This window comes from Microtus pennsylvanicus, chromosome 9 (genome assembly GCF_037038515.1).
Source record: "Microtus pennsylvanicus isolate mMicPen1 chromosome 9, mMicPen1.hap1, whole genome shotgun sequence".
In the NCBI taxonomy this organism is placed as follows: domain Eukaryota; kingdom Metazoa; phylum Chordata; class Mammalia; order Rodentia; family Cricetidae; genus Microtus; species Microtus pennsylvanicus.
Genome location: NC_134587.1, coordinates 47,557,758 through 47,582,258, shown reverse-complemented (window position 1 = coordinate 47,582,258; position 24,501 = coordinate 47,557,758). Strand labels below are relative to the sequence as shown.

Genomic DNA, 24,501 nt, shown 5'->3' with positions numbered 1-24,501 from the left:
CATTTATATATATTTTCCTCTTCATTTTCAATTCCTGTAGCTATACATTGCCAACTCAGAATTGCCAGACCCCTTCTAGAGGAAATATTTCAGTTGGTGACCTGTCTCAGTGTTTTCCTTTTTCAGCTTAGAAAATGTCAGTATTCTCTAGGCTGCCTCTTCAGAACAATGCAGTCCCGTCTTTGCAAGTCTGAGGCTGTGGGTCCTGAAGGGGAAGCCTGCTCTTTGCTCAGCTAGAGACAATCCAGTGTTAGGCTCACTTCTTGAAGGTGGTCCTTGGCCTTCCTTAAACTTGGAGGATGTGAACATGTCTCTCCTGGGCAGTCACACATACCACAAGAGCAAACACAGGTTCTTCTGCTGCCCAGCTGAGTCTGTCGGCACTTAGGACTAGTTGAGAATAGAAGTGAAGATGGAAGCCTTCCACTTATCCCCAGAAACCACAATAGGGCTAAGAGAGGTGTCGGAAAGAAAATGAATGCCTGTTGGAACCGTTTGCAGTTCTCAGCACTAGGGGCATAGCTCTGGGGGAGGGCACTTGCCTGGCATACGAGAGGCCCTGGGTTCGATTTCTAGTGCTACAAAAACAAAAACTGTCCACAACACCGTGTGACTAAGATCCTAGCAAATAGTGCTTGCCCACCTCTTGGCCTTCACACCCACCTCAGGGGCCGTTGTAAGGGAGGTGAGGGAGAGCTAACTTTACCCCAGACACAGAAATGAATAAGGTCCCAGGAAGTGTGACATGTCACCTGGGGAACAGAAAAAGTGTTCGTGTGGTGTGAAGGTCCACACAGCGACCTGGAGGAATTTCCTGTAAACATGTGCTGTTTTCACTTTAAGATTTTATGGCCTTATATGGGTCAGTAAGCACCTATATATTAAGACAATATCAATCTCTTGTAATATGTAATGTTTAACGATTTTGTTGAATCAGCAACACAGAAAAAAATTAATAGCTACCTGGGACTTCCTTTTATGCTAAACTAACATCAGCCCTCTTAAAAAAAAAAAAAGTAAAAGGCACCAATTTGCCCAGCTTCTAGGTGTTAAAGAAAGCCGATTACCAGTGTTTCTATTGCCCAAGGAACATGATGGTCGTGCAGAGCCAGGCCGTGGTGCCAGAAGCGTGAAGGCACTGCTTTCCTATGGTACCCGTGTTTGAAAGGAGGTTTTCTCCTAAGGAAGATAATGGAGCCCAGGCCCCGGTCGCTGCCGAGCCTGGCGCAGCTCATCCCATGGGCTATCTGTGTTACTGTTTCAGGTGTTGCACTCTGCATTTCCATCTGGTGGGACACAGTGCGTTCTTTCTGGTCCACTCACTCTCCAATGCTTGTGTCACCTCACAGCCTTGGGAACCCCAGTGTTTCTGCAGTAATTTCCCTCACGAAGCCGTGTGCGCAGAGCCCTGGGGCCAGGCCTTGCTGGTTTCCACTGACGCCGGCGTCTTGCTAGTGGATGGTTAGTGAGTAGCAACTCCTACAGATGTCCTTTTTTGTGTGACTTGTGGTACTTCTAAGGTGGGTGACTGCCAGTCAGCTCCCAAGGGGAGTTAACCAGGTTTGTTTTTCTAATCAGATTAACCCCTTGTTTCAGACAGGCGCTCTGAGGGGTATATTTTGAGTTCAGCATGCTGGAATGTTCATCCCTTCCTCCAATCTCCAATTCGTTCCCAGATACTAAGCCACCTACTAAAAGAGTATTCTTCAGCAAGCACTCACTGTCGTCTCAGTGCTTATCTCATGATGACAGACATACTATTTCATATCATTTTCTTAGAGACATGTGCTTTCTTGAAGCCTTTAAAAAAAATCTTGACTAGAAAAAAAAAACTTGATACCTAAAACAAATCATATGAATCTTAGAAAACTGTATTTATGGATAGAGAAGCAGAAAGATTTTGACAAGAAGACAGATTGCAGCTCGGTACTAAATGGCAAGTTCTGACAGCGAGCTAGACCAGTCACACAGAGCAGCCAGCACAAGGCAAACCTCGGCCATAGTGATGACAGGACGCAGACTCTAGGACAGCAGCAGGTGCCTCCAGATTGCTCCAGACTCCTAATGAACAACAGAGGACTCACACACAAGCATCAAGTCTCTGGGGCTTCTGAGGGAGCCACAGGCCCTAGAGAAGCCTCGGCTTCACAAGCACATTCTTTGGTGAGCATGGCTTGGTGCTCTGAAACGACATCCCCTCCCCGCCATACAGCAGGGCCTAGTTGTCCCTCTGACATCTGCCTAACACACTCACTAGCCCCCGCCCCTGCTCTGTTTCAGGCCCTGTGCCAGGGGCTTCCTGTGGGGTGGCAGGAGAACAAACTGGCCTTACCTGTGATTTTCCAGAGGTCCCATAACCTAATTCTATCTATGGCTGATTTACTACAATGTCGAGAACTTAAAACCCATTCTATTTCCCATAACCTAATTATATCTATGACTAAGTTAATAGAATGTAGGTAGCTTAAAACTCATCAGCTCAGAATTTAAATCCTTAATTTGAGAAACTCTGTGGTTTGAGGAAAACAGAGGGCAAGTGTATATAGTTCGGCAGTACAGCACTTGCCTGGACCGTAAGGCCTGGGTTCCTCATCCCCCAGCTCCAAAAAGAAAATCTACTTTCTCTGAGCCTCTGGCCTCAAAAGGCTGAGTAGTTGTTTATAATAGTGGAACGTGTGAGACACACTGGGGACGAGGATTGGAACTGCGGGGAGAGGATGGCAGGACCACTGGCTTCCTGTGCCGAGTGCCTGCAGTGGTCTTTGGTCCAGGCAGCTGCTGTCTTTACCATGTTCCCAGTGGTCTTCTAAAAGCTCACAAAATCCTTGGATTTTTGCCAAAAGTTTCATTTTATTTTCAAAAATCCAAACCGTCTTTAGCTATTTAGTCTTCTGATTTTATCGATGACGAAGCAGAGGCCTGAAGTAACAGCATGGCCGATATAAAGTCACATGACTGACACACACCAGCCACATTGCTCTTCGGCACAGTAAACCCCTCCAGCATTTCTGGTTTGACCTTGACACCAATTTCCAAAACCACAGTTTCAGGTAAATAGGTCTGAGAATTTTGCACTAGTTTTCCTTTGAGATCAAAGAAAGTATTCTGTGTCAAGACTGGATATAACCTCAGAGCAAAACCCAGAACAAATAAGAATTGTTTATTTTTTTAAAAAAAAGTTAGGATCCAAACCAATATTATCAAGTGTTTTCTGAAGCTGTCCCTCTGCATCCAGAGTCTCACAGCGGCACTGGTATAAAGGCTGCAGTGATCCTCCAGAAAATCCCTTTCTTTCTGCCTTGGAGAGGCGTGCAGGCTGTCCTTCCCCTGTCCAGTGATGCCTGCCGTTGGCGTTGGCAGCGCGGAAGCCTGAGCTCTTTCTGCATCTCACTCTGTGCCATCGTTCTGTTATTTCTTAGTCTGCTTTCTGCTCTGCACACAGTCACATTACAGGCTGTTTTCTGTGAGTCAGTCTGTCCCTTTCGTTCAGGCTAAGCCCAGTCTAGCCCTTTAGCCTTTGCTCCATGTCATTAGCCTTGCCCTGGAGAATCTGCTTCTTTCAAGCTCATTGTCTTTAAAGTCTCAGGACCCTCTGCACTGGGAGCGCAGCAAATCTGCTTTGAAGGACAGGTCACTGAGTAAGTAAGCTGTTTTATGGTAATAGAAACACTCTCTCTAAAAGACTTCATCTTTATACCACGATTACAAAATTGAAGAATGAATCAAGCAGCCGTTAAGTCCGTCACTTTCTCCTGTCCTTGCCTTCTCTCCTTCCTGTCTGCATACAAACCCTTCAGCTCACTGAGGAGTGGATGGGGAATGCATCCTGATCCACTCTGGGCTTGGCAGTACACAGTGCACCTCTGTTTCCAGGGTGTGAGGAGGTGTTCTATCCTTTTTGGCTCCATAAGTGTAAGCAGTGACCTTGAATGAGTTTTATGAACACTTTAGAGCATCCAGTTCCTCTTTGGTTAAATAGGAGCATTACAAGTGCCAGCCTATTGGGGAAATGAGGCATCTAAATTCAAGACCGTAGGAAGTGAGCCCTTAGTGGAGTGGCCTGCCACTTCTCATGCTCCTGTGGACCCATAAGATAACTGCAGTTGTTCACCCAGATGGGACAGTGCTGGAATGATCATTCCACGTTTACAGAGCCCCTGGTATCAATGACTGATGCTTCTTCCATCTAAAAGGGAGGACTAGAAGCAAGGGGGGGAGCTTTAAAGGGGGACTGGAAGCAAGCCCTGTGTGACTAGGGGAGACAGGGACAGGCTGTTTATCTCATGGGACCTGATATAGGCAGATCCAGAGCCCTCCATGCCTGCTGGAGCTGGAACCCCTTCTCCATTGAGGATGCTGTCCTAATGACAGAGGCCCTGCCTTGATGGGAAGCATCCCAAGATGGATCAACTCCCAGCTCTGTTTCTACTTCTGCAAGAGGACTGAGCCCCACATCCCCTTGTACCTAAATTGTGAAGAAACAGACCAACCCAAGCCTTGAAGCCTTGAAAGCCTTGAAGAGTAAGTGCAGAAGAAGAAGAAGGAGACGGCCACCTGTACCTGAGATGTCCACACCATCCCTGGTAGCCTCAGCCTTGTCCTTCCACAGCAGACTACCCCTAACAATTCCCTTAGGGTCCCTGAGAGGCAACGATGTAGTTATTACCACTCGCAAGTTCCAGATAACCTCAAAGTCAAATTCTGTTCATAATGGCAGTGTCAAGAGCCGTCCACCGGAACTCTCTCTGGGTGTTTTTACTTCCCATTGTCTGTTCCTGGTATTTAGACAATTTAGCTGATACTTCTCCCATTCTTTTGTCTCAAAAAATATTTCAAATTCCTATCTGAAAAAGTATTTAAAATGAATAAGCAGTAAACTAAAGAGATGGTTCAGAGGTTAGGAGCCCTTGCTGCTCCTCCAAAGGTCCTGAGTTTAGTTCCCAGGACCCATGTGAATAACTCACAACCACCTGTAACTCTAGCTCTGGGGCATCTTAAGCGTTTGGCCTCTGAGTACACCTGTACTCTTGTGCACATAGCTGCATGCAGACACAAACACATAATTAAAAATAATAAAAACTATACACACACACACACATATATATGGAAGAAGCCAGGCATGGCGGTGCACACCCATAATCCTAGCACTCAGGAGGCAGAGGCAGGCAGGTCTCTGTGAGTTAAGGCCAGCTTAGTCTACTAGTGAGTTCCAGGACAGCCAGGGATACACAGAGAAACTTTATCTTGAAAAACAAAACAAAACAAACAAAAACCATATAAGCAGACTACTGTTGATACAGATGGAGGGTCTGTGAGGGATGGGACATGTTTGTACTCACTTTAAATGTAAAAAGAAGTATTAAATTTACTTTCTTGAGAAATGCATGAAATAATACAAAATATAATACTTTGTATTATAGTATTAGAAATAAAAGAAGTAGCTGCTCTTTTTCCCCTATGGTGTTCAGTCCTTTGATAAAACCCCTATAAATTTGGAGTTGAGACATGCTGCTCTTTCTTTGGTGACATGAACAAGAAAAACAACTTCCTTTGGTATCCCTGCTGATATGCCCGCCTGCCTGCCCGCACCCCACGGAGAGGTCTGGATGCCACTGAGCAGTGCTTCCGCTCCTTATGAGAGCTGGAGAAGCAGCTCCATCCTTGGCTAGAGAGGCTCAGGTCAGCCCCAGGCATGCATCATGATTATGCAGTGGAGTAACCAGACTTCTTTTCCAGACGGCCTTCCATCCGTGCCTGTGTTCGACAGAACTCTGCCTGTGAAGCAGATCCACGTGCTCGAGGCCCTGGACATCCTTGTTCTCCGAGCAGACAAAGGTGCTGCCCTCAGATGGTGGTGGCTCTGGGAAGAAATGAGGGCGGGTGTAACCTGCAGCAGACCTCAGGGTCACTGTTCCTTTTCCTGCTGCCAGTGCAGTGGTCCTTTGGTGGCCCACGAGTCAGGGTAGCAGAGGGACGAAGAGTATCATTCTCCCATGATTATATTGAGTAAACGTCCTATAGCATGCCCCGAACACCTCCCAAGCCTGGTGTGCACATCTGCCCTGGGAGTCCCAGCAGATCATGGCTTCTCTATCTGCCCTGGGAGTCCCAGCAGGTCGCGGCTTCTCTATCTAACCCCTCCTCTGCCTTCCCTCACTGTCACCAGGGAAAGATGCCCGCCTGTTTGTCTTCAGGTTGAGTGTGGTGCAGAAAGGCCTTGACAGCAGGCAGACTGGAAGGAGCAGATCTGACTGCAGAGAAAACAAGCTGGAGAAAACCAAAGGTGAGGGTCGGGGAGTAACTTAGTGGGTGGAGTGCTAGCCTGAAAGTGTGAGACCCGAGGTTCAGTACCCGGTGTAAGGTGTAAGCCATCCCTGGCTGCAGAGTGAGTTTCAGACACTGTCATAAAGGAAGAAAGAAACTTTGTTAAAATTTTCAGGCTACCTACAATAAAAATGAAAATCAGGGAACAAAAAAAAAAAACAATTCCTCTGGGGGGAGATGAGCAGGAGTATGGGGCTGTAGATCAAGGAAGCACTCTTGCTGAACACCCACAAAACCCTGGGTCTGAGTCCCAGAACTGCCAAAATAGAGTCTCGGCTTCTCTCAGAAGCCAGGGAAATAGGAAAGCAGGTTAAAGACAGGAAGTTTCGGCCTTGGGCTACAGGTTTCCGGTTTTGGGGGTGAGTTCAGTTCTCTCAACTAATGTATAACAAAGGATTTTGGTTCTTAGAGTTCTGATCAACCTCTGCTTTAGTTCCTGTTGTGTGGTGGCTACAAAACCAAACCCTGGGCCTGAAGAGATGACCCAGAGGTCAAGAGCAATTGTTGTCCACACGGCAGCTCACAACTGCCTGTAACCCATCTGATATCCTCAGACACAAGACACATACATGTACATAATGCAGGCCAAACACTCACACACGTTGCCATAGTTCCTCTTCTGCTGTGCTCAGATACCATGACAGAGACAACTGTTGTTGTAGCATGATGTTAGTATGATGTTAAGCTCTTTGGACTCTTTTGGGGGGTCCACCAACCACCTCCCAAATGGAGGCTTATTCTTAGTTATAAATGCCCAGCCTTAGCTTGGCTGTTTCTTGGCAGCTTTTCCTTAACTTATATTATCCCCTCTACCCTCTGCCTCTGCGCTTTCTTTCCTTACTTCTGTAGATATTACTCTTCCACCATGGATTGCTGTGTAGCTGAATGGCTGATCCCTGACATCCTCCTCCTTCTAGGGTTACTACTCCGAACCTTCTCCCTGCCTGCCAGCCCCACCTGTCCTTTCTCCTGCCTCGCTATTGGCCGTTCAGATCTTTATTAGACCATCAGGTGTTCCAAACAGGCAAAACATCACAGCTTCGCAGAGTTAAACAAATGAAGCAGAAACAAAAGTAACACACCTTAAAATAATATTCCCAGCAAACTGTAGAAGAACTGATCTATTGGGGGATTACAGTTTCAGAGGGTGGGTCAGTGACCACCATCGCGGCAGCAGGCACCAGAACAGTAACTGAGGGCTCGTATCAACCGTGAGGCTGAGAGCTAACTGGGAATGGTGTGGGCTCGTGAGACCTTGGAGCCAGTGACATCTCCTCCGACAAGCCACACCTGCTAATCCTTTCCAAACAGTTCCACCAACTTAGGACCAAGCACTCAGATCTATGAGCATATGTGGTCTGTTTTCATTCAAACTACCTCACACATAATCCAAGAAGAAGACAGATAGATAAAACCAGGTCCACCATCTGTAGACTAGAAGAGGCCGCCTTTCCTAACTTTGTTTTCATGTCCATCTTGCCTGGTGTATTAGTGTCTTTACTACTTGCTGTGCCAGATATCAGGCAAGAAGCAGCTTACAGGAAGGAGGGTTTTTTGCTTACAGTATAAGCAGGCACAGGAGCACGCAGTGGCTGCCTGTGTTTCTTCTCAGTCAAGAAGCAGAGAACAGCTGGGTGGAGGTGGCGCACACCTTTAATCCAGCACTCAGGAGGCAGAGGCAGGAGGATCTCTGTGAGTTTGAGGCCAGCCTGTACTACAGAGCAAGTTCCAGGACAGTCAGGGCTACACAGAAAAACCCTTTCTCCAAAAACCAAAAAAAGAAGAAGAAGCAGGGAGCGGATGGGAAGTGGGACTAGGCCATAAGCAGTGACTCTCTTCGTCCGGTGAGGCTCCACCTTCTAAAGGTTCATAGCCTTCCAAAACGGTGACTCTAGCTGGGGACCAAGTGTTCAGACACGTGAATAGTGGATAACTGGTATCAGAGACATACTTGGTCTGTCTCAGTTATGCTTCATTCCGAGGGTTCTTAGGAACCATTGCCAAGGTCCCCAGATCTGGGGGCTACCAGCCCTCCCTGCATTTTTAACGTCACCCTTCCTCTTCCCAGGATGCCACCTCTATGCTATTAACACTCACCACAGCAGAGAACTGAGAATCGTGGTTGCAATCCGTAATAAACTGCTTCTCATCACAAGGAAACAACACAACAAGCCAACCGGGGTGTCGGGAGCCTCGCTCCTGTCGCCCCTGTCAGAGTCACCTGTGGAGGAATTCCAGTACATCAGGGTAGGTTTGCTGTCCAGCTTCTGCTCTCCTGGCCAGGGGTTAGCTGCCTCCCTGACTGGTCCCGAGACTGTCCTTACTCCTCAGTATCCCCTGCGGAGTCCCAGCCTCCTGTGCCCTAGCCTGCCCAGATATCTAAGCTGTGTGCTCATCCACAGTAACCTCTGCAAGTCCTGGGCATGGCCGTGCAGCAATGGCCTGTGCACAGTCTCTCCCACAGAGCTTGCCCTTTAGGTGGGCAAGCAAACACCTGATAGTCGGCAGAAATATGCACTGAGGCTGGGTTTGGTGACACACGTCTTTAATCCCAGCGTCTGGAGGCAGAGACAGGTGGATCTCTGTGAGTTTGAGGCCAGCACGGTCAACATGGTGAGTTCCAGGACAGCCAGAGTTATATAGTGAGACTGTGTTTCAAAAAATAAAAGGCTATAGCTCGTGAAGCTATAGAGTGCTCCCAGCATCGGCCACCGGAGCTGAGTGTCGCCCTAGCAAACCGAGAAGACATTTTCACTCGGTTAAGGCCTCCCGTAGGATGCACGCTGGTTTCTGCAGCTGTTCTGGGGACAGAAATACTCTGCTAGTTACACTAAAGTTAAAATCGTATTCTAATTAGGTGTCAGCCTTCTCAAGGCTAATTACCAACCATAATGAATATTTATATAAAGTAGTTAGGTAGTGTGAGCTTTGAAATCAGATTCACAGAATTCAAATCATAGCTTTACCACATATAAACTTTGTGACCGTAAGCAAGCAGCTTGACCTTGGAGCCACCGTTTCTTCCTCCATAGAGTAACAGCCAGACCTGATTCCAGGAGTCGGTGCAAGGATTCCGTGAAAACACCACCCAGCATGTGTGATGCAGTCAACGGTTATAGGCTATTACTGTCACGAGACAGACAGTAGGGACTACAGCTAACTGGGCAGTGAAATCAGGTTGTGAACAGAGGTCTGAGACTTGAAGGAAAGTTACAGGAAGGAGGAGACTGGCAGGACCCTGTCTGTACAGCCCAGCTCTGCTGGCATCCGGGCTGGACTCTTCAGAGAGGCTGTCTAAAGACGGCCACTGTATGCTAACCTGTGTGCTGCTCATCCCCGCCCATACAGGAAATCTGTCTGTGCGACTCCCCAGCTGTGATGACCTTAGTAGACGGGCCGACGGAAGAGAGTGACAACCTCATCTGTGTGGCATACCGCCACCAGTTCGACGTGGTAAATGAGAGCACAGGAGAAGCCTTCAGGCTGCACCATGTGGAGGCCAACAAGGTACGTGGACAGCTGTAGGAACTGATTGCTAATCTGAGAAAGCGGGGGCTTTATCTTCTAATTCCAGACACTATGATGTGGCTTCTTAAAAATTACATCCTCTAGTGAGGTGTGGAAGTCCATGCCTACAGTTCGTAACCTTGTGAAGCTGAGGCAGGAGGATCATGAGTTCAAGGTTAGCCTGGGCTACATAATAGTTTGAGGCCAACCTGGGCCACATGAAACCTTGTCTCAAAATAATAATAATAATAAAATTACATGCGGTGCATCTGTATCATATAATGTGCACCTTAGCCTGGAGCACATGAAGCTGCCATCAAAGGGCAGAATTTCTGGACCACAGGAGGACAAGGGATGGCTACAGTGCAGGCTGAGCACCCTTGTCTCAAGTCTGGACCATAGCAGCCCAGAGCCGGGTGTGCTGCAGACCCACTCGACTGCCTTGTTCTGCCTTTATAGGAAAGACAAGTGGAGGTGGAGACATACTGGGTAACCTAAGAGCCCAGAGACCCCACATGCTGGAGGCAGGAGAAACCTCAGTCTCCTCAGAGACGTCCTTTCCTCTCGTGTCAGACAGACACAGTGCTGTCTGCTTGGGTCAGGTGGCACAAATGGTAACCCCATGAACCTGAGCATTCTGGGTAAATAAGAGCACTTGGGAGCACAGCTGGATTTAGACCTAGAAGGGCAGGACAGTGGGTGAGAAAGTCCCACCCAGAAGAGAAAGGAAGCAAAGACGTTTCTCTCCCACCTCAGGTCCTTGTAACCCTGGCCCAGCGGGTTACGAGGTGTAGTGTGGGTGCCGTGCAGCACCCTGGTTTCCGAGAACTGGGGGCCACTGCTGAGACACTCCTAGCTCAGGGAGGTTTCTCTGAGTGTCCGCATCCCACCACTGCCACCACTGCCTCTTATCATTGCAGGTTAACTTTGTGGCGGCTATTGACGTGTATGAAGATGGAGAAGCCGGCCTGCTCCTGTGCTACAACTGTAAGTCAGGAATCTATCTGCTCTTATGCAAACAGCCCATTTTTCAGTGTGGTAGAATGGGATCTCCCCCTAGATGACTTGATGAACTCTTGCTGGGTACACCAGGGATCATCTAAAATCCACATCCCAACCTGCACCACAGACTGTGCCCAGACCTCTCAGTGGCATGCTTACCAGGGCTGCCACCGTGCCCTGCTTCCAGGGTATGAGATGAGGATGGTGGCCTCCAGCTAGCAGGCCCTTACTATGTGCCAGGTACCCCTGTGTCATTCAGATTTTCACCTACAGTGGCCCACAGCAGGCTCACTTCTCTGCTGCAAGTGGAACTAAGGCAGAAGAGACTTGGGTTGTGTAGCTGCTCAGCATCAGGGCCGGGGTTTGCATCCCACCCTCTTGACCCCAGTACCAGACTTTATCTTCTGTTACTACAGGGTGAATGTCCCTCACCTGGGGTGTTTACACCTAGAGTGTTCCAGTTTCCTGACTTTTAGACTCTGGGTTAGTTCCACATGTATAACTAGCTATCCTGGGAATGGAACCCAAATGTAAACACAAAATTCATTTACATCTCATAGACACCAGCCCTAGACCAGAAAGTAATTTCTTGAGTTTGTTGTTATTTTTTAGTGTATCTTAATTTTTTATTTTGCTTTGTTTTTTTATTTTTGTTTTGAGATGGGTTCTCACATAGTTCTAACTGTCCTGGAACTCAATATGTAGACCAGGCTGGCCTCAAATTCACAAATATCTACCTGCCTCTGCCTCCCATTTGCTGGATCAAAGATGTGCTTCAGAACACCCAGCAAGAGTGTCTGAATTTGGGCTGTGGCCCATCAGATGAGGTAAGGTTTGGGATTTTCCACCTGTTAGCACTTAGAAAGTTTCAGATGTTAGGTCAGTGTGGACTTCAGATTCTTTCGGAATAGAGTGCTCACCTTGTAACTTTCCTTTTATCGGAACTCTGTCAACCTGGCTGACCTTGAACTCAGAGATCCTTCTGCTTCTGTATCTGCCTCCAAAATGCTGGGATTAAAGATGTGGACCAGGATGCCTGGCTTTTAACCTGTAATTTTTTTGTGGTTTTTTTTTCCCCTGCTACTAATGAATTTAGCCTAAATTGGGCTTATGTAGCTCAATTAGGTTAGTTTGGGTATACCATCAGGGTGGGTTTTGAGCAGATCAAATATACCAAATACTGACTTCTAGCATTTTCAGAATTAATTAATAGCTCAGGGGTCACCAGTATTTGTCAAACATGTAGAGAACCCAGGTTCAGTTCCCAGCACCCACGTGTCAACCACAGCCATCTGTGACTCCAGTTCCAGGGCACACAACTCCCTCTTCTGACTTGAAGGCACCAGGCTTGCATGTGGTACACAGACGTATGCACAGCAAAAACACTCATGTACATAAAATAAGTAAATCCTTTTTTAGGTTATTTTTAAACAAATGGAAGTAAGATCATTTACTGGGTAAGGTTTAACTTTAAAAAAAAACTCTTTTTTTTCCAACTAGAATCATCAATTTCTAGAGTAACAATTCTGGTTATAGCTCATATATCAGATCAGATACTTTTATAAATAATTTATATTTAATATGGGAAACCCAGTTATCAACATAAAAATTTGTCCACAAGGTGTCATCTTTGAAATTCAGGATTTAACAGGGAATATCCAGAGTAGGCAGGGCAGCAGTTCTCCCTGAGAGGGACATTCATCCACAAGGTTGAGCCTAAGAATTCCTCAAAACAATGACTCTCAAGAATGTGGGCCTTATGGGGAAAGAACTGGCCCTCCCTACCCCCACCCCCCAGAAAACCTGAAAAGACTGGAGAGATGGTTAAGTCGTTAAGAGCACAGACAGTTCTTGTAGAGGACCTAGATCCTGTTCCCAGCACCCATATGGTGGCTCAGAATAACTGCAGTTTAAGGAGATTTAGTGACCTCTTCTGGCTTCTACAGGCACCAGGCACACATGTGGTCCACAGACATGTATGCAGACAAAACACTAATACACATAAAATAAAAATAAATAAAATTTTGACTAATTTTTTTCATATTTTTGTTAAAAACTTTCATTTTACATACTAACCCCAGTTCCCCCTCCCTCTTATTCTCCCATCCCCACATTCCCCTTCCCATCCCCCATCCACTCAGAAAGGGTAAGCCTTCTTTGGGGAGTCAACAAGATCTGGCATACCAACTTGAGGTAGGACCAAGCCCCTCCCTGCCATATCAGGGTTGAACAACGTATCCCTCCGTAGGGAATGGGCTCCAAAAAGCCAGTTTATGCACCTGGGATAGGTCCTGGTGCCATTTCCAGGGCCACCCCCAACAGATCAAGCCACATAACTGTCACCCACATTCAGAGGGTCTAGTTAGGTCCCATGGTCCCATGCTGGTTCCTCAGCTGTCAGTCCATAGTATGTGAGCTCCATTAACTTGGGTCAGCTATTTCTGTGGTTTCCCCATAATGCTCATGAACCCCCCTCCTTTGTTCATATGACCCCTCCTTCCTCTCTTCAACTGAGCTCCAGCTGCTTGGCTGTGGGTCCCTGCATCTGCTTCCATCATTACCAGATGTAGGTTCTGTGATGACAATTAGGATAGTCACTCATCTGATTACAGGGGAAGGCCCGTTCAGACACCCTCTCCACTGTTGGTAGGGGTCTTAGCTCTCCCCCTCTGCCCCTCCACCAACTCGGTCTTCTTGATCCCTCAAGATCGAGATCCCATCCCCCATCTCCTCCCTTCTACCCCACCCCCACCCTGCTCCCATTTTATCCTGGAGATCTTAACTATTTTCCTTCCTGGGGAATCAATCTACCTCAAGACCCAACAATACCACTCTTGGGCATATACCCAAAGGATGAACAATCATACAACAAGGACACTTGCTCAACTATGTTCATAGCAGCACTATTTGTAACAGCCAGAACCGGGAGACAACCTAGATGCCCATCAACTGAAGATTGGATAAAGAAAATGTGATGCATTTACACAATGGAGTATCTCTCAGTGGTTTAAAACAAACAATGACGTCTTAAAATACAGCAAAGGGATAGAACTAGAAAAATCCATCCTGAGTGAGGTAACCCAGACCCAGAAAGACAAACACGGTATGTCTTCACTCATAAGTGGATACTGGATGTAAAGCAAAGGATAACTAAACTACAATCCTAGGGATGCTAGATAAAAAGGGGGACCCTAAAAGGGACACATATGAGTGAAATAATTTCAAGACAGGTGTAATAGCACAGGCTTGTGGTGCCGCACTCAACAGTGTGAGTCAAGAGGATTATACGGTCCGGGCCAGGCTGGGGTACACAGCAGGACCCTGTCTAACATAGTTGTTAGCATCATTACCTTAAAAGTGTGGGGGAAGGCAAAAACAGCTTCTATAATGAAAGGCTCCTTACTCTGAAGGTCTGAGCCACATACACTGATGTTCAGAGGTCAGAATAAACAAGAGGCAGGTAACTGAATTAAACCATCCTTAACATAGCTGAAGTTCAGTAAGGGGGACACACATGGTCCAGGTTCTCTAGCAACATGTTAGCAGGGTGCTCCAGGGTAACAGAACTTAGAGAATGGATCTCTCTCTCTCTCTCTCTCTCTCTCTCTCTCTCTCTCTCTTAGAGAATGGATCTCTCTCTCTCTCTCTCTCTCTCTCTCTCTCACACACACACACACACACACACACACATCTATTATGTATTATACATGTATATCATACATTATATATACTATATATATATAAAATTTAGTGTCCATATAAAGGGAATTTATTAGAATGGATAAAGACTGTGGTCCAGCTGATCCAACAATGGCTGTCTATGAATGGAAGGTCCAAGAATCCAGTAGTTGTTCAGTCTGAGGCTGGATGTCTCAGCTGGTTTTCAGTATAGGCTTGAATCTCAAAGAAGCAGGCTCTAATGCCAGTGAAGGAATGGTCTTGCTAGTGAGGGCCAACAGGCAAAGAGAGAGAGCTTCTTTCTCCTGTGTCCTTACAGAGGCTGCCAGCAGAAGGTGTGGCCCAGATTAGAGATTTGTCTTCCCACCTCAAAACCAGTTAGAAGCGTATCTTCCCACTTCAAATGATTAAGCAAAGTGCCTCACAGGTGTGCCCAGTCGTTTGGGTTTTAGTTAATTCCAAATGTAGTCAAGTTGACAAACAAGAACAGCCATCACAGAGGACACATGCAATTCCTGCCATTGTTGTAGTGAGGGAGGCTCCAGAGCGACCTGCCTTGTAGAAAGGTTTCATTCACCCATGGGCTACCCATTCTGCGTCTTTCTCTGGCATGATGATACGGCACAGGCAGGAAGCACATGAGCACCGTAGCCCAGCCTGGCCTCACTCCACCACTCCGCCCTGGTAGAGCTGCGGGACTCAGGACGGACCACCTCACCACTCCCAACCTCAAGTTCTCTGCAGAGTGTGCTTGCAGGGTGACAGCTTCTACCTTCTGCAGCCAGACAGATTAAATGGGCAGTCATCTCAAAGCTCCATGCTTGACATGCAGTAAATTTTCTCCAGGTGGCAGCTGTTAGCATACATGGTAACAGCGTTACGCTTGCTGCCACTGCCTCCCAAGGTTGGCAGTGGCTGTTTAGATGAGCTGGCAGAGAGAACCAGGTGTGTGACTAATGCCTGTGATTCCAGCGCAAGGGAGGCTGAGGCAAGAGCATTGCTGCAAACTCAAGTCCAGCCTGGGTCCAGAGACCCAGCAGGGAGGATGCAGCCCCAGCAGCCTGCTTTCTATTTCTCTGACTGCAGGGATGGAGGTATCGCCTCTAATGGAACACGTTGCTGTTGTTCTCTTTCCAGACAGTTGCATCTATAAGAAGGTTTGCCCCTTTAATGGTGGCTCTTTTTTGCTTCAACCCTCTGCATCGGATTTCCAATTCTGTTGGAACCAAGCTCCTTATGCAATTGGTAAGAGCAACCTTTTCTGTGGTCCCTGCCCCTGCCTGACCACCCGCAGGGCTCCGTCTCCTGTGAGCTGCTTGGACTCCCTCTGTAACTGCCACACCTCCTGGGGCATGAACATTCTGCAGATATCTGCAGTGGGGTAATGTTTATGCCCCCTGTTTAGACTCTTATGGCCCTCTGGCTCTCCTGAGTTCCTGGGCACATAACATTTGAAAGCAATTAAACACAGTTTGTCAGTACCTGGCAGGCCTTTTCTAAAACTCACGTGCTAGCTCCAGCCAGTGCATCGGCTGGCTCGGGGAGAATCACAGTGCTACTCTTACCTGCCTTAGAACTGAAAGTCCAGAACCTCAGGGCCCAAATACCTACCACTAAGATGTCGGTGTGGGGCTGGCATGATGGCTTACCTGGCAGAGATACTGCTGAAAGTCTGAGGGCCTGCATTCCGATGGCCCAGACCTGTATGTTAGAAGGAGAGAATGACTCCCACAAGCTGACCTCTGACTTCCACACATACACCCCGCCCACTGCCACAGACACATTAAAATGAAATTTTAAAAGGTAGATCAAATCAAAGCCGGGCAGTGGTGGCATATGCCGGCACTCGGGAGGCAGAGGCAGGCGGAGCTCTGAGTTCCAGGACAGCCAGGGCTACACAGAGAAACCCTGTCAAAAAAAAAAAAGCCAGGTGGTGGTGGCACACACAGCACTTGGGAGGCAGAGGCCAGCCTGGACTACAAGACCTAGTTCTTGTAGGACAGACCCTGTCTCAGAAAAAAATACCTGGTCAGGCTGTGATGGTAGGTGAGATAGGCCGAAAGGAGGAATGGAAATTGACTCTGGGCTTTGAACCACGCACTGGAGAGATCAGAACAAGAGGCATCAAGTAGCAGAATGAGTCGCCAAGGACACCCCCCAGAGTGAACAGGTCACCTGTGCAGAGTACTGAGGGGAGAGAAGGACCAGTCAAGTCCACTTACACAGGTGTAATCAGAGCTTAGCTGTGGTGTGTGAAGTCAGCATGTCATAACAGCATTGCGAGGAGGAGTACCACCTGCAACAGAGAAGAGAGCATCTAAGTTCAGCAGCTTTGAAGGGCACAGCTACTGCCTGTGACACAAGGCCAGAGGGGTGCAGGAAGGGGTGACAGTCTAAGCCGGGAAGGAAGAGTAAAGGAAAGATTCCAGACAGCTGTCACATGCTGAATGCTGTCCAGCTGTAATCTGGAGAATGTGGGGAAAGTCCCACAGGACTGGGTAGGTGAGCCACCAGAAAACCAGGCAGTAGGGCATCACGCAGGGACGTAGCCATGACGACTGGCTGGCATGTACACCTGAGAAGCAGGCCTGGCCATGTGAAGCAGACAAGAGTTGAAAGGATGGATGTTTCTAGAGTGTAAAGACGCCTGAGCAGTTGCAGCCTCCTAGCCAACAGCCCATCTGTTCCCTTGCAGTCTGCGCCTTCCCGTACCTGCTGGCCTTCACCACCGACTCCATGGAGATCCGCCTGGTAGTGAACGGGAACCTGGTCCACACGGCAGTTGTGCCGCAGCTGCAGCTCGTGGCCTCGAGGGTGAGTAGAATGCAGCACCTTAGCCTTAGCACCCTGAGGTGTCAAGTGAGCAGGAACTGCCGTTTATCACACCAGGACAGCTGTCCTGGGTCAGAACGCCAGGAGGGAGGTGGGTTTTCATGTCTGCCCTCCTCGTGCTTCCAGATGCTCCCTTGAGGCTGGTGCGCTGGCTCAACGTGTAAAGTGCTTGCTGTGCTGACCTGACAGCCTCCGTCCAGTCCTTACAACATGTAAAAAAGGACAGAGCCACCGCCACAAATGCTCCCTGCCTTGTGGAGAGAGCAGAGTGAGAACTAAGTGCTCATGGGGTTCTCACAAATACGCTTTTTAATGTTTGCTGAGACCGTATCATACCCAGACTACAGGTTCAACTCCACCTACGCTGGAGTCCTACCTCAGCCTACTCATTATTGTTCCAGTGGGTTATGTCAAGAAATCTGTCGTGGGGGCTGGAGAGATGGCCCAAAGGTTAAGAGCATTGCCTGCTCTTCCAAAGATCCTGAGTTCAATTCCCGGCAACCACATGGTGGCTCACAACCATCTGTAATGAGGTCTGGTGCCCTCTTCTGGCCTGCAGACATTCACATAGACAGAATATTGTATACATAATAAATAAATATTAAAAAAAAAAAAGAAATCTGTCATGTAGCTGGTTGTTGGCTCACATCTGTAAGCTCAGCACTGGTAAGGCCATCAGTAGGATTGCTATGAATTCGAGGCCAGTCTGAACTACAAGAGAGTTCCAGGATAGCCTGGGATACAAAGTAAGACTTTGGCCGGGCAGTGGTGGCACACGCCTTTAATCCCAGCACTTGGGAGGCAGAGGCAGGCGGATCTCTGTGAGTTCGAGACCAGCCTGGTCTACAAGAGCTAGTTCCAGGACAGGCTCTAAAACCACAGAGAAACCCTGTCTCGAAAAACCAAAAAAAAAAAAAAGGACTTTGGCTCAAAAATAAAAGTTTTTAAATACTTCTCACCAGAAACAAATCATACCTCTTAAACCAGAACTTCCTCCAGCTGCAGCCCTAGACTCCACACACTGTTATCCAGGCTCTCACTGGGAGCACTCACCAATGTCTGTGAATCCGTCCACTGGATGTGGCTGACACAAGAGTTAGGAGGAGCCCAGTAGGAGCTCCAAAATAATAGTAAATGTAGCCAAATAGTTAGGAATGTTGTTGAGAATCTTTGCCTCTAACATATTTACATTTATACCATTTGGCCTGGAGAGACAGCTCAGCAGTTAAAAGTGCTTGCTAACAGAACAAGATGGGGAGCTAGGTTCAAATCTCTACAACCCATGTAAAAACCTGGGTGTGTTCACATGCATGCCTGGAGGCCCAGTGCTGTGAGGGGCAGAGACAGGAGGATTGCTGGGGCTGGCTGGCTGCCAGCCTAGCTCAGGGTTCAGTGAGAGACTCTGTCTAAAGTATGAAGGTGGACCGTGATAAAGCAGGACACCTCCTCCTTTGACTTTAGTGCAGGGGCAGGTATGTGCCATACACGTGTGGATCAATACCACACACACAAAGCTAAATCTATACCTCTTAATATTTAATGATGGCCATGTTTAAGATCTGACCTGCAAAATTCCTGAAAGTTGGCTCTCAGAAACAGATGTAATGTCCCACTGCTGCTGTTGCCAAAGTCAGCACATGTGGGCATGCGGGAGACTCTGGGACAAACATCCATATTTCCCCCTGCAGAATGTGCCTGACCGAATTCCCGGGGTCCATCCCAGTTCTGAGACTCCTGAGAGAAGTGTGTGCGTTGTGTTGGCCTTGCAGATGTGTGGCACGTGACTGTTTTCTAGTGTAGGCCAGTGCAGGGAGAAGGGAAGTAAATCCCTGGGAGAGGTCTAGCAGGATGAGACTCGGGTTTGCACTTTATGCTCCGAAGAGGTCAGAGGTCACTGTCAAGCATGGACCAGGCAGCTGGTAATGTTTCTTCTTTCTTTGCAGTCGGACATATACTTCACAGCAGCCGCGACTGTGCACGAGGGCTCATCTGCAGGCAGCTCCAAGGGCGCCAGTGCCCACACGTCTCCTCAGACCCCTCCAGCCCGAGACACGCTGCTGTTTCCTTCTTCCCCGGGGGAAGGTGAAGTCCAACTCCTACTGCCTTATTAATAGATACTCTAGCTCATGATTTCTTTGGCTTACTGTCAGAGCTGGACATGATCACTGCTAAAGAAGTTACTGTTCAGGTTGGGCATATATATACTATATATAAATGCCACACGCCTTCAACCCCAGAGGCAGGTGGATCTCCATAGTAAGTTTCAGGACAGCCAGGGCTATGTGGAGATCCAATGCCTCAAAATCATCAGAAATGAAGAAGTGAAGCCTTTGTCTAAATTGTTCTATTGTTAATAAGATCTCGGGAGTCAGAAAGTGGGGTAGGAACCTGATTGATCAAGAAAGCAGCGAAGGAACAACCAGCCGACCCTCTCCATGCTTCCCAGATAGAGAAGGCCCATGGATCTTTCTAAGCCCTCCCTACTCTTTCCTGTGCCTCTCTATGTTCTCACATCCTGGCTCCTCCGAAATCTCTATGGCTAATTCCAGTCAGTTTTTGACTGCACGCTCTGATTCAAGGTTAACTTTGTTGATGGTCTTGGAGTGTCACAGCAATATCAAATATCCACGACAAAGAAGACCAAGAGAGGAGGAGAAGTAGTCAGAGTTGTCACTATTTAAAGCCAGTGACAAAGAACTCTCTTGACTGCACTCCCAACACTTGTGAGGCTGGGTGATTCAGAGGAGCCCACATTCAGGACTAGGTGACGAGACCTGTCTCAAAAACAAACAAACCAATAAGTAGACTTTGTTCTTTTAACTGGTAAAATTCTTAAGAAACCTTATATTAAGATAATAATAAAAGCCAGACATGGTGGTGTACATCTTTAATCCTAGTACTCAAGAGGCAGAGGCAGGTGAATCTCTGTGAGTTCAAGGCCAGTTTGGTCTCTATATTGAGTTCCAGGACAGTCAGGGCTACACAGAGAAACTCTGTCTCAAAATAATAATAATAACTATTATTATTATAAATTAAAGTTTTAAAAAATAAAAGTAAGACAAATGGGACTGAATAGATGGCTCATTCAGTAAAGCAAAGACCTGACTTTTGATCTCAAGCACCAACATGAGAAGTCAGGCACAGTGGTACATAATCATAAGCCCATAGCTGGGTCAAGGGGATCCCTCGGGTATGCTGATTAGCTAGTCAAGCAAGTTCCAGGCTCGGTGCAAAGCCTTATTCCAAAAAGTAAGTTGAAAACCTACGTGATTTACACCTTTGGTCTCCATATACATATGTACGCACACACACACACACACACACACCAAACAAGCAATTAGGAGAAATCCCATTATGTAAATTTCCGTGGGGCAAAGGGAGATACGCCAGAGCACAGCCAGCAGCATCCAGCTAGCAGCAGCATCTCCTCTGGGGTTGGCAGTGCCTTGGGTTTCAAAGCTAAATCTGCAGCCCAGAGACTGTCACTTTGCTCCCAGAGGCCTTTGCCATGCTCCTCCGGGGCCAAGGACAGCATTTCTCCTAGCTGCTGGCTGCAGCAGTTATCTTTATCACCAGACGGGCAGCTCCTCGCTCCCCTTATCTGCTCTTATTCTGGAAGAAGCAACTGCATTTTATCAGAATCATTCAAAAGAAAGAAAGCCCTTGGGAAACACAGAGCCATTAGGCATCATCAGCACGTGACAGAAAGTCTTGCTTCCTGCTAATTATATTACATAATTACATTAAAGGCCAGCAGGATGGCTCAGTGGGGAAAGGCAGTTGCCGTCAGGCCTGCTGCCCTGAGTGTGACCCCTGTGTCCGCTGCTGGAAAGAACTGAGCCCTACAAGTTGTTCCCTGACCTCCACACATGGACACATGGACATACGCCTGATAAATGTAGTTTAAAACTTTTAAAGAAAGAAATTGTTCTGTTGTAAATGACATGACCCTAAAGTTCTGGTCTTTTCCAAACTGTGTTTCAGGTGAAATTCAGTCTAAAAATCTGTACCGGATTCCACTTAGAAACCTCGTGGGCAGAAGCATCGAGCGGCCTCTGAAATCGCCCTTAGTCTCCAAGGTCATCACCCCGCCCACCTCCATCGGCCTTGGCATCGCTGCCATTCCAGTCACCCACTCCTTGTCCCTGTCTCGCATGGAAATTAAAGAAATAGCAAGCAGGACCCGCAGGGAACTTCTAGGTAATCACAGCTGCCGTGGGTTGTTTCCACAGCTTGTAATCAGCCCAGCGGGGGCTCATCTTCAGGGGGCTCTCATTTTCAAAACTTGGAGGTAAAAAAGGAAATTTGGGGCCAGCAAGATGGCTCGGAGGGTACAAGCACTTGCTGTCAAGCTTGCCGACCTGAGTTCGAGCCCCAGGACATACATGGCGAGAACTAACTTCCTCAAGTTGTTCTCTCATCTACACACACGCATGCATGCACGCACACACCACACACATGATTGCATGCACGCACACACCACACACATGCATGCATGCACGCACACACCACACACATGCATGCATGCACTTAGGCATGCACACACACGCACGCACGCAAATACTCATATACACACAACACAAATAAATGTAATAAAAAATTAAAGAAACTCCCTTTCAGAAGAGATTTATAAATTCATCAATTACAACTACCCCAGAGAATTTTGGACCATTTTCCACCAATGATGGACAGAAAGCTAACCAAGCCATGCTAAGATGGGGGAGGGGACAGGAGCTTATGAGAACACTGTAGGACTTTAGGACTTCGCCACTGTTAGACTTCTCTGAGATTGTGTGTTTGAGTCACGGTGTATACATACTTTATAATCAGAGAGGAAAGACTTCAGGAAGGGGAAACTGTTCTGATGTATCTCTGTCATCCTTGCAGCTGTGTCCAAGTCGAATAATGGTCCAGTAAGGATAAAGGGGCAGGAAACCGATGGGGAGCAGGCAGAGGTGATCTAAGCACATTGTACACCTGTGTGAGATTCTCAGAGAACTACATTCTTAAAGAATAAAAAAGGTGGGCTAGAGAGGTGGCTCAGAGGTTAAGAGCACTGACTGCTCTTCCAGAGGTCCTGAGTTCAATTCCCAGCAACCACATGGTGGCTCACAACCATCTACAACAAGATTTGATACCCTTTTCTGACATGCAGGCAGTACACTGTAGACATAATAAATACATAAATCTTAGATAGATAGATAGATAGATAGATAGATAGATAGATAGATAGATAGATAAACAAGGTATCTTCTGTCTCCTGTGGTAATGACCCCTAACCTCAGGTTTTCCCCTGTAATGCAGGTCTTTCTGATGACAGTGGACCACGATCAGAAGGAGCGCCAAGGGCCAAATCAAAAACCCGGAAGCGGTTAGAAGAAAGTCAAGGAGACCCCAAGCCAGAGGCTGTGAGGTCAGCTAGCAGTGACAGGTAAAAAGAAGCCCCTGATCTGCATGGTCGCCCAGTGAGTGCCAGCGTGCCCAGGAGGTTCACTGGCCAGTACCCTACACAGTCCCAGAGAGGACAGCTGCCACAGTGGGGCTGAAACAAGAGGACACTGTCACCAGCAACTGAGCTAATGTTCACTAAAATATATTCAGAGGGGCTCGAGGCAGTCATCTGGAGCCTTGCCCAACATGCACAAAGTGTACACACAGCACATACACGCACATGCATGAGACAGAAACAACAGAGAAAGACACTCTGTTTTAGACGGAAGTTCACTATGTGGCCCTGGCTAACCTAGAACTCATCATGTAGACCAGGCTGTCCTCAGACTCAGAGATCCACCTGCCTGTTTCCGAATGCTGGGATTAAAGCCCATGCACCAACACAGCCAGCCCTAGAGAGAAACTGTTAACATGTATATAATGTATTTTAATCATGGTCTCTCTCACACACACAGACCCCAGTTACTCTTGTCCCCCTCCTACTCCCATTGATCTCTCTCCTAAGAGACTATTTTTGGCTCACTAGTTTGATGAAGATATACAAAAACAAGGTTGCTTAGTAAGAGTGTAGGGTCAGCCACTTTCCAGAACTGTTGGACCCTGTACACAGGAAGAGCCCTTCTGAATGGCAGTTCAGCACTTAGGAATAGATGTGTGTTGCCTCACAGCAGGGTGTCCCTTCAGCAACGGTGCAGGTGCCCTTCTGGGGAGCAATGGAACACCTGTTCAAGCGTCCTCAAGCTGGGGGGACAGGGAGATGACCAAGCCCCTGTCTGTATCTTCAGAGGGCCCATAGGCCATTAAGCACCAAGCCATTGCTGCATGGCATAGTGGCAGGTGATGCAGACAGTGACAAGTGTCCTGCCACCTGAACAGAAGGTCTCAGAGCCTGCGGTGGGGAAGAGCCAGCCTTACTCGTGCTTCGGCCTCATGTGGAGAACCAGATCTAACTAACACAGTTCATCTCGACCAACCACGGTGTGCTGTGAGGTTAAGGGGATGGAGAGCACTGGCTGCTCAAGCTCCCAGCACCCACATGGCCACCAGTCACAGCCATGTGTAACCCCAGTTTCAGGAGATCCAACGCCTTCTGACCTCAGTGGGCGCCAGGCACTCAAAGGTTGCCAGACACACCAGACACAGACATACATGCATTATGTACATAAAATGAACATTAAATAATTTTTTAAAAAAAGATAGTCAGCATGGTGGCACATGCTTTAAATCCTACCACTCATGAGGACAAAGGCAGATCTCCAAGTACAAGGCCAGTTTAGTCTACATAATGAGTTCCAGGCGAGCCAGAGCTACAAAATAAGGCTCTGCTCAAAATATCAAACATAAAAATAAGGGACTGGAGAGATGGATCACGTTTAAGAACACTGACTGGGCTGGAGAGATGGCTCAGTGGTTAAGAGCACTGACTGCTCTTCCAGAGGTCCTGAGTTCAATTCCCAGCAACCATATGGTGGCTCACAGCCATCTGTAATGAGACCTGGCGCCCCCTTCTGGCTTGAGGGCACATATGGAAGGAATGCTGTACACATAATAAATAAATAAATATTAAAAAAAAAACACTGACTACTCTTCCAGGGGACCCACATGGCAACTCACGATTGTCTCTGACTCCAGGATCCAACACCTCACACAGACATACATACAGGGAAAATACCAATACTCATAAAATAAAAATAAATTATTTAAAAA

The 24,501-nt window shown here is 47.5% G+C and overlaps 1 protein-coding gene across 7 annotated transcripts in view; it reads left to right on the top strand.

The window, feature by feature from the left end:
• Positions 1-24,501, top strand: part of Garnl3 (GTPase activating Rap/RanGAP domain like 3) — a 146,405-nt gene that overhangs the window by 120,281 nt on the left and 1,623 nt on the right. For all 7 annotated transcript variants that reach the window (XM_075985910.1, XM_075985911.1, XM_075985908.1 and 4 more), the window contains 11 exons: positions 1,350-1,461; positions 5,737-5,835; positions 6,167-6,283; positions 8,393-8,571; positions 9,673-9,831; positions 10,752-10,818; positions 15,649-15,756; positions 17,207-17,325; positions 19,287-19,425; positions 21,328-21,543; positions 22,648-22,774. In XM_075985910.1, coding sequence (XP_075842025.1) covers positions 1,350-1,461; positions 5,737-5,835; positions 6,167-6,283; positions 8,393-8,571; positions 9,673-9,831; positions 10,752-10,818; positions 15,649-15,756; positions 17,207-17,325; positions 19,287-19,425; positions 21,328-21,543; positions 22,648-22,774 — 1,442 coding nt within the window. The remainder of the gene's footprint in view (positions 1-1,349; positions 1,462-5,736; positions 5,836-6,166; positions 6,284-8,392; positions 8,572-9,672; positions 9,832-10,751; positions 10,819-15,648; positions 15,757-17,206; positions 17,326-19,286; positions 19,426-21,327; positions 21,544-22,647; positions 22,775-24,501) is intronic.